Raw genomic sequence first — 11,114 nt, forward strand, 5'->3', positions numbered from 1 at the left:
AAAAAAAAAAAAAAAAAAAAAAAATTTTAAATCATAAATTAAGTCATAGTCCTCTCAATTACAAACATCAATTTTAACTTTGATACTTCTTTAATGATTAAAAAAACAATGCAGACTCTAAAATATATGCGCAGAGAGCTTTTTGATACTCAATTACTGCTATTTTTTTAAAAGAAATTTGTTTTGGGGGATAGGAGGCATTTTTAAAGAACCTGTCTCATTGCGGTTATCTAGGAAGGTGATATGATTTTATACTACATGAGATGATGTGCCTTAAGTTTTTTGTGGCTAAAAGGTGAGATTAAAGTACATGAACGGTGAGTTAAACTACTTCCTAATCTACTAGGTCCTACGTATTGCTTCGCTATTGTGTTGCAGATTCATCAATAAATGGAATAGAGAAGTTTCAGTGAGTAATACGTTAATTTTAGTACATTTAAATTGCTTTAGTAAAGTGTAGGCATTGTAATATATTATCAAATATTTGGTGAATTTGATATTGTCTTACTTAAAGACACAGAAACCTCTCTGAATAATCATTCTTTGTAACCAAATAGTTTTTAAATCGTCATAAAAGCAGATCTTTGCTTCCTTGTTGGTGTTTAACTAGTCTAAGCTCAGGAAAGCCCAGCATAAAGTGTACATGTGGATAGGGGCTCATTTGATGATGCAGGTGCTTCTTTATATAATCCTGCCTTTGAAACCTAACTCACCCCAACTCACTCCTTGTCATTTCATATACTAAATTATTTTCTTCCTTTTAGAACGGGACCTGTTTGGAGCAGAACCTTTTGACCCATTTAACTGTGGAGCAGGGGATTTCCCTCCAGATATTCAATCAAAATTAGATGAGATGCAGGTGACTATTTTAACAGATTGGCCCATAAATGTTTGTTTTTTTCTGTTTTCTATGGGACTAAGAGAATGTTATTACTAAAACTACCCTTCCCTTGAACTGTTATCAACTTACTTAAAATAATTACTTTAAAATAACAATAACATACATTTAGTCCTAAAAAAGACAGATGCTAAGGATAAGGTTTCGTTGTGTTTTGTTCTTAATGGTGTGATTTACAGGGGCAAAAACATGGTTCATTTTTTTATACAAAATAACATAAATTCTTCATGAGTTAATTATTCAAAATCCAAAAATTAAAAGGTCATTGCACTAGATTTATAAGATTTGATCTCAGTCTTAACAATTATGAATTTCAGAATTGTGAATGGGTGAAGGAAAATCTTTGTAAGAATGAAATCAGTCTCTTAAAAAGAAACATTGTAAAGGGGTCAACTGTATGGTGATGGTCAGAAACTAAACTTTTGATGGTGAACACACTGTCCTGTGTACAGAAGTCGAAATATGATGTTGCACACATGAAATTTATATAATGTTATAAACCAATGTTACCTCAATTAATAAATAAAGCTGAGAGCTAAAACGAAGAATTCCAAAGGAGGAGGGGTATAAAATAATAGGAAGCATTGTAACTATAGTTCATAACTTCTGGGCTCTTATTGAAACAGCAGACACCAAATGACAGTTTCCTTAGGAATGTAGTCCAATTTGGTTTTCATTTCTTTCTCTCCCTTTTATTTTTCAATTCTGAATTGTTCTGGAAGTTTGAAGATATTGGTTTTAAATCTTTGTACAGTGGACCATGATTAGTAATTAGTCTTATAAGCACTATAATAAAGTCCTCTTTATATTTCCCTTTACATTTTGATGAAGTTATTATATCCTATTTTTCATCAAAAAGACAATATATACACGGTAGAATTCAGGCAGAGACCAATTATATGAAGCTGATTGAGAAGATGTGGTGAAGAGACAGAGTGGTTTTTATTTATTAGGCCTGGGTTAATACATTCACTCTCTATGCTTCATTTCCTGGAAAAAAAAAAAGTTGAGGGGTGGATTATGATCTTCTAACACTGATAAAACACTGCTTCCTAGAAAGATAATAAATATCCTTTCACTGATTTTGTACTGAAGGTGTGAAGCAGTCTTCTTTTCTAGTGTGAATTTCCTTATTATTCTAGATATAATAGTGCCTCTGCGTTTTAAAAGTTGGATTGTTTAACATAACTTGAGGTTTTTAAAGAATATGTCAAAACAAAAATTTCTCAAGTTGGGTGATTTATTATTCCATTTTGCATGAAAAATTATTTTAAATCCTTAATATTGACTTAAACTATTTCTATAACATTTCTTAAATATTTACACAAAAGTTATATACATTTTATTCTTATAGTTCTTATACAACTATTAAGTCAAAACTTATAAATTAAATAAAAGCAAAATTACAACACCTAATAAAATTCAGATTAAGAACTTTAATATAACAGCATGGATTATTTTATTTGGCTGAAACTAAAACCACCAACATCATACTTCTGTTGATATGAGCGTGTATCTTGTTTGATGACACAATTTCCCCACATCTTTTCAATAGTTAAAATACTAAGAGACTTTCATTCAAATAGTGCATGATTATTTAGTGAGAATGCTTTATTTATTTCATATGAAGTAAATTTATTTTCCTTTTCATTAGTTTTACCAATTATGTTTGTACCTTGGGACTAATGCTTTTGTAAGAACAAAAACAAACATGGGCACTGATATGGTAGTATTTGTTCTCAAAGCTTATACAAAACACAAAGAGTTTCTATTAATGTTTTTTAGATTTTCACACAACAAATGTTTTCTATAGATGTTTGAAGATAAGCCTGTATCTCCAGACTTTTGTAGAAACCCAGTTTGAGAAACACTATAGTGAAATGATTTAATGATATGGTAGTCAAATAATGTTACACTGTGGTATTTTTGCTTTTGTTTTTGTCATTTCTAATATATTCTTAATGTCTTTTTTATTCTTTTCTGCTTTCATGGTGGGTAGCGCCAGAGATGGTTGGTATATTATTTTCATGATAATTTTAAACAACTTATAACTTCTTAAAGCTAAACCTTAATATTTACATGCTTTATTTAATAAATATTCAAAAAGCAGTTTCACATGTATATGTCTGATTATTAGTTTTGTTTAAAGAGGTTTTATAACCCATATTTGAAGTTATTTTTTCAGTGACTCAATCACTATTGCATTGTCCACCTCATTGCTTGTCTGTTTCTTTTAGTACACGATGTGTTTGCAAGGTGACTTAATTAAAGTAAAATAATATTTTATCTAAAATTTATAACGACTTTTGTTATTAATCTTGTGAGCCTAATTAATTGAATACACACATTTAGCTATTTTTATCTTTGCGTATAATGCAAAAACTTAATACAGTATAATAGATTGTATAAACTATATTGAGTTAACAAGCCTAGTGAGATTTTGGATTTTCCTCTTTTATTTACAGAGGAAATCATAGAAATATCTCATGAATGTAAGAATTTAAACAGAAATGTTAAGCCATATTTTTTATAAATTGTTAGAAAATTAGATATTTATTTGAAATCAATTATATGCTTATATGATTTGACATAATTTAAACTTCTTAGTACATGTCACTGACAGGCAAATCAGTTTAATAGCATTGATAGCCCAGAAGTGTACCTTGTATGTTATAATAATTTAATACATTAAAAAAGGAGAGTGACAAGTCAATGAAAGAATTTTGCATTAAGTGATTTTAAGTCAACTGGTTAATAATTTAGGAGAAGATCAATGTATAGCTGAAACCTACAACAAATACTCAGATAAATTTTAGAAGCCTTGGGAAGTTTAAAATTTTTGAAATACAATTAAATATATATCAGACTTTTGAATAGGAAAGAAATTTTTATAAGGAAAAGGAAAATATGTACATATAGTCTCCTATAGAAGGTCTTCTATAGTTCTTTTAAATTTTCTCTTAAAAAATATAACTATATCATGTACACATGATTAAAGTAAGTAGACAAATGATTAGGAAACTAAATAATCAACAGATAAATAAAAAAGCATAGCTCACAAAATAAGACCACAGATGGCTATATACTTGTAGACATGTTAAGTCTAATCAAAGAAAACATACAAATTAACAACTATAAAAGCTATTTTAATCCAGCAAATTAAACATTATATTTTTTTACTAATATAGAGTGCAAATGAAATCGTGATGAAACGAGCAGTCTAAATCATTGCTGGGCCAGGGTCAGTTCACAGCATCCCTTTGGGGAGTAATTTGTTACTAATACTTGTATTTCTGTTTGATGTCAAAAACTTTAATACAGTCTATTCTGAGGAGAAAATAACTATGAATGTGGAAAATCTCTATGCATAAAAACATACAGTCAACCTTATTTATAATTATAAAATACAGGAAATAAATTATATTAAAATTATTAGAACATTATAAAATTATCAAATTAGTTTTACAGGGACTCAAAATAATCAAGTTTGCTCTGCTAAGATTAAAAAAGAGTATAGAAATTTATATATAATATATCTAATACATTAAATAAGTTATATATAATATATAGTTATTTATATTAGTATTAATTTTTTTTAAATTTATAGGTAGAAAAAAGGGAGACTCAAAGGACATACTTCAACATGTTAATTGTTGCATATAAGTGTTTTTTTCTTCCTTGATGTGCTTTTCTCCATGTTTCAAAGTAAGAAAATGCAATTGGGGAAAATATTTTATATAAAAATATATTTTAAATAATATATCTATAATAAGATCATTATTTTGTGTGATATGAGTTTATGATAGTTTCCATCACTACATAAGTTAAATAAGCCTTATTTCCATTCAGACGTTTAGAATTCAAGAGGATATGGAAACCTTAGAAGGATTTAGAATGCATTAAGTCATGACTTACTAAATGATGCCTAGAAGGAAGGGTCAGAAGATGTGTGGGAAATTTTAAGAGGAAAGAAAACCAAGGAGCCATATAACAGTGTGTCTGTCAAAAGGGATAATTAAGTTAATCTAAGAGGACTCCTAAAGAATCCTTTTGAAAACATGGAGATATTCTCGGAAGTGATATACAAACATTTTTTGTTGAAACAATGACCCCTATTTTACTTTGATTACTATTCTGCCTTTCATATACTGATAACACATTGATAAATAGTATTTTCAGGGTAACTGAAGTGATAGTGGTTTAATTTCAGAATGAACTGAAAAAACAATGGTAGCAAATCTTTCCAAAGGTAATATATATCCACATTACTTATCTATCTATCTATCTATCTATCTATCTATCTATCTATCTATCTGATATTCCAGAAGATGACATAGTACATAGATCCTCAGATATCCAAATAAAATATTTTAAAAAGCAGTTTATTTACAATATTTTCAGTTTAAAGTATTGACTTTTCTAAGTATTTGGCGGCTGTCTAAAACAATATGCATCCATGTAGCAAAATATTTCTCTTGTGACCAGAATAGGCTTTTAAAACAATGGTAGGTACTCTGACTTTTACTTAACTAAATATAATTTGTATTCCAAGTACAGAGAAGTACTTTTGAAAAACCCTTAAAGTGATGGCATTGCCGTGTGGTCTTTGTGCTTAGACATAATGAAGAGTGTTCTCTAAACATTAACAGCGAAAAAGGTGTGGCTTGTATTTTGTAATGATTTTCTTCCTCTATATGATAATGTTTACATTGGATTTATAGTAAATACATTAGATACCGGTTCTAAATGAAAGTAACCTGAGGAAATGCAAATAGATATGCAATTGGCTAACACACGAGTAGATACCATCTAATTAAACAAAACACAAAGCAGAACAGAGGACAAAAGCCTTCTCTTTGAGAGAGATTTTCTTTTCCTCAGGAATAGACTTTTGTCTACATTTCATTTTATGAGCAAGGATGGGGATGGGGAAGGTGGTAAGACCAGAGATGGCCCATAGTTCAACTACCTTATACAGAAAAGAAGAGAGCTGGGGAGTAGAGAAGGACAAACACCTTTGCCACTAACTTTTAACTAAAAAATCTTCAAAAAAATGTTTTTTCATGGCAATTGGGTACTTGGTCTCAATAAATCAAAAGAAATTTAACTTCTAGAAGCATCTAAAACATGCTAGAGGTGAGTGGAATTCAAAGCAATAATTTGCAGCTACAGGCAGCTACAAGGCTAGTAGAGGAAACTTTCTCCATGGCAAAGTGGTCTGCAGTCCTGTGTTACACATAGGTTACAACATTACATTTAGGGAATACAATGCAATTTATTTTACCAGGCTCTGGATAGTGGTAACCAAGAAGAAAAGGTGAAAACTATCAGGCTGTCATCACCTTGAGGTCTAGCTATCTTACTTATATGAATATTGACCTTTAAAGCCAAGTGATTTAAGCTACAGTAGAATGACATAAACTAGACTTCACTGAAAAGAAACATTTAAGTCTTAAAATTACTTAATTCCACATATTTCTGTTTTCTTCTATCTCTTATGCGTGCTAACCTCATGTATATTTAAAACATTTAAAATGCTAATGGGTATAAAGGGATTTGATAAAAATTTGACAAGCCAACATTGACATATAATTATTTCTTAGTTGATCAAAACATGAAGATTTCAACTTCTCATAGTCTCTTTCATTTACGGATTTTTTTTTTCTTTTTTTGCTATGAGCATTTCCTATTTTAATGATTTTACTTTATTTTGCAGGAGGGGTTCAAAATGGGACTAACTCTTGAAGGCACAGTATTTTGTCTCGACCCATTAGACAGCAGGTGCTGATGTCAAGAACAAGAGGTCTTGAATCTGTTAAATTTGTTTTGTATACATATCTATTATTCATTATTACTTATGACAGGTATTATATATGTGCCAATATATTTTTGAACCTCATAACTTTCTGAAAATTATTTCAGTAAAATTTCCTCATACTTTCACTGTTGAACGGTAACATTTTGTTTTAAAAACAACTCACTGTAAAGTAAATCATACTTTTATGTTCCTTTCTGTTTGTTTGTAGAAGAATTTATAATTGAAAGACAAATTATCCAAATATCTGCCTGTGTCTGAGCTCTAAATAATTAGCTTCTTCAAATTTAAGTTCATTCTCTAATATGCTAGTTTATTACTGATTTCCCAAAAGCCATACCTTAAAGATACCTTTCAGAGTCCTAAAGAGATACACCAATGCCAAACTAAATATGTTCTATATTCAAACCAATAAACGTGTTACCATTCATTAGACAGATGTCATTTTATGTCTGAAATGTTCATATTATTGGGAAAATGTAAACTTTGAATATAATACCACCAGATCATTTTTAGCCGGTAAAATAACAAAAATATAAATTCCAATAATAATTAAACTAAATGTATTTAGAGTACTTATTAGTAAAAGCAAGGTGATAATGTTAGTTATTATTATCAGCTACACTCTAAATATTTTATTTATTTCATACATAAAGATTGTGGAAAAAATGAAAATTTGCTATTTACAAAACACTTAAAATTTAATTTCTAATGAGATCGGTTACATTACTAAACATCATCTGATCTGAAGTTTCTGAAAAAAACATTTGGAATATATGCTGTCTATAGTTGCAGTATCTATTACCCATATATACTTTACCAAATATATTTTTTTCTGAACTGAATAAGACTATCCTTCTTATATTTTCTCCTTTGATAAAGATATTTTCTCACCAAAGTTTATTTTGTGATGACCCATTAGTTTTGATACTGTTAAAAATCTATGGCACCTGGTCTTTATGAATTATCAATATTATTTAGCAAATTTAATTTGTATCTGTTTTGTTAAAGTCAGAATCTCATTTTTCACAAAAATGAAATTGCTGCTCAGTTTGGTCTTTAACATGAACAATAACATTTTCTTGCAGCTGATTCTTGATGTGCTGATGAACTCTGACTTTTAAAAATGTTTGTTTCTTACACCTTTGCCCATTATGTAACAGACTGTAATTTGTACTGAGTGCAGCAAAATTTATGGTCAAATTTATAATTTGGTTTATCACATTATAAGAAAAAAATTAAATTAATGAAAATATGAGCTTAGATTGAAGGTAGATCTCAAAAATGTTTCTTTTCCTTTAGTCATGGGAATTTTCTTCACGTGCTAAAGGTATATTTTCACTAGGAACAGAAATCAAATAGGCTTATGCAATATTATATTTATATGTATTCCCATAATGTTCTGTGGTGTATATAAGCCTTCTTGTTTGCTTTCTGTTATCTGCTAAGTTGTACCTTAATTAGAGGGTAGTATATGTTTCATAAAGAAGAGTCTTTATAATTTTGTTTGTCATATAGTATTTTGGAATTTGTATAATGAGGATGTTTAGAAGCCATATCAATGGCTTTTTTTAACAGATAGAATTTGTATTTTTATTGTACTTTAAAAAGCTTTATGTAATAGGTATATATTTAGTGGCGATTTATTACCAATGGTAACACAATAGAGTACTTTGCACATTTAAAATATGTTACTGTATCAATTTTTAATGGTAATCAATTCTGCTACTGGCATGATTAAATAGTATATAATTGGTCATTAATTATGAGCATTTATTTCAACAGTGCATTTTTATGAAGATACAGTTGCAAATTGTATTTCTATGTAAACTCAATGATATGTTTGATTTTGCTGAGAATAAATGATTTTAAATAAATTAAATTGTATAATTCATATTTGTATATATAACTCATTAAATAACCTCTAATTAATTTAGACACATTCTGAAGCTAATTTCATGCCAGATTTTCCTGGTCATAGATTGGTGCCAAAAGAAAGACAGAAAGAGAAAGAAGAAAGCAGAAAAAGACTTTAATTTCATTTCTTATAGCCCACACACATTTTAGCTTTATGATCCAACATAATTCAGTTGTGAAAACAGTGGATTTCATCCTGCTGGTGAGAGAGGTCATAGTTTGGTTTCTTTCACCAGAAGCATCTGGTGTAATAACTGTATTACGTAAATATCTCTTTTCAGAATGGAGAGCCTTTTTAAGCTAGTAATACAAAGGGTATCTTGGCTGGTAGTCTTAAAAAGGTGGACTTGATAATAGAATTTGAGTGGTGGCTAATTAGAATATCATGAAGTTTTGAATCTATTCAAAGTACAATGTTAAGTATTTTAATGCTACACAGGACTCACATGCACAGCTTTGCACACCATTGAGCAATTCATCCATCCGTTCACTAAAATTCATTTATGATTCTATGTGAATATCATGTATTAGGTGGGTAAGGAAACATCTCGTAAGTTTGCTAACAGACTGTTAAATTGAAGGTGACAAGATTCCTGTCTTCCGTTAGTTTATTGTCGTAAAGGAAAAGTAAGGCAAATATTTGAATTAATAAATGAAAACCTATATGTATTAAAGTACTGTGTGAACCAAAAATTTCCTTTACAATATTAATATTTAACTATGTTTAAATTTGGGTACCTAGCACTGGCTAGTGTCTATAATGTTAGATATCCAATGTGAAGCTTAAGAAGACAGGCCAATGACAATAATTTTCTTCATCTCTTCTTGTTTCTTGTATTTTGGATTTGATTTTTTTTTAATTTTAGTCACATTATGGGAATTCATTTTCAGATAGAACTTCTGATAGATTTTTGTGTTGATGCATTTCTAAATACTGACTTTTGTTTTTACTCCTTTTGATGTTACTGAACATAACCATGAAAAGAAACTGGCTGTTAATATTTTTCTGTTCCAGTGTTTCCATCTGTAGTTCCAAATTCAATATTTATTCATGATTTTGGGTTTCAGCCTCTGTTAAATTTTTTGAAGACTCTTGGACTCAATTTTGACAACTAAAACCCAGACTCCACCCAAACTACACTCTTTACGGGCAGTTAACACACTGTTGATATGGGCATGGCTAGTATTGCCCTCACACCCCTGTGTCTCATGAAGGAAGTGCCTAATTTAAGTGTCCTCACCTTCCTAGATAACCTCAGACAACTGTCTCAATAACTTCCCCCTCCAACACCCATTTCATAAATTTGACCCAAACCTTAAATCTTTTACACTCGTTCCATGTCTTGACCTTATGTTATTAAGATCCAAATGTAACCCACTTATAGAATTCTCTCCCTCAAAACGTATTTCTCTGGAATTCATGTAAAGTGGGATTCCCTTACTCTAGTGAGGAGACCACCTCTTAAAATAATGTATGGTCTTCTATTTCCTTACTTTCAAGTGAATTTTTATGAAATGGGTATTATTTAAATAGCAGAAGACATTTCCTTTCTCTGAATTCATTTCTTTCCACTCTAGTTCATTGATCCTAAGACACACTAATTCCAAAATCATAGCTAATAATATACAAAGGATGGCATACTTAAGAAGTTGAGTTTGAAACCTCACTTTGAATTTTTCTGATAAAAATTTATCACTACACGATAAATTGAAATAGCTGAATTTCTTATTTCTGTATCACTAACATTGGGTTTTGTGTGAGCTAATAGTACCACTACAACTGTGTAAATAAAACTTTGCTTATATAATTACCTTATATTTACCTTTAGCCACAATTTTGGTGTTTATTCAGATGCACACTCAAAATTCATTGAGCCAAACATTTCCAGTTTGCAAGCAGGTCTATAGGCACTTTGGAACTTGCATCAGACTTTTAAATGTTGCTGTTTTCATTAAAGGGAGTCTGGCTATAAGCTGTAGGAGATATCTTCTTAAAAGAATTCCCCAGTACGCGCAGGACCTAATTAAGTTCTCTGTTAAAGGACATTCTGAAATCTCATAGCATTTTCTCTGTAAATTTTAGTTTATCAACTTGTCATTATTAATATATTTTGCAAAAATCAATAAAATACTGTCTTGGAAACATCATTTAAATATATTTTTAATAAAGTACTTTTTTAACTTTTCTATTTGTTTAATAAAGCTTTTTAAAAAAACTTTTCTGTTTATCCTCCAAAAATCTTAATGAAGTATTGCTTTGACAGTTTTGTATCTTCTTTGGTGCCACGCACAACACTTTACCCATAAAGTGTTCAGTAAAAGGTTAAATGATTCTTTAGCATGTTTCTTGCTAATGATGTGAACTAAAACTTCTTATGCTCTCTGTGAAAGAAAAGAACAACATGCCTTCCAAGTAAATCTTAAGAGAAGATAACCACTTTGCCCTTTCTGATAAAGTCTTTACCAGTATTTTAACTTTTATCT

The 11,114-nt window shown here is 29.7% G+C and overlaps 1 protein-coding gene across 8 annotated transcripts in view; it reads left to right on the forward strand.

The window, feature by feature from the left end:
- GULP1 (GULP PTB domain containing engulfment adaptor 1) overlaps positions 1-8,507 on the forward strand; it is a 277,575-nt gene extending 269,068 nt beyond the window's left edge. For 6 of the 8 annotated variants that reach the window (XM_028479893.2, XM_028479892.2, XM_028479903.2 and 3 more), the window contains one exon: positions 765-937. In XM_028479893.2, coding sequence (XP_028335694.1) covers positions 765-937 — 173 coding nt within the window. Of the gene's footprint in view, positions 1-764; positions 938-6,614 lie in introns of those variants that run through there. The other 2 variants (XM_028479919.2, XM_024115603.3) reach the window with 1 other exon arrangement.
- Positions 8,508-11,114: the final 2,607 nt, after the last annotated feature.

Source organism: Physeter macrocephalus, chromosome 2, assembly GCF_002837175.3.
Source record: "Physeter macrocephalus isolate SW-GA chromosome 2, ASM283717v5, whole genome shotgun sequence".
NCBI lineage: Eukaryota > Metazoa > Chordata > Mammalia > Artiodactyla > Physeteridae > Physeter > Physeter macrocephalus.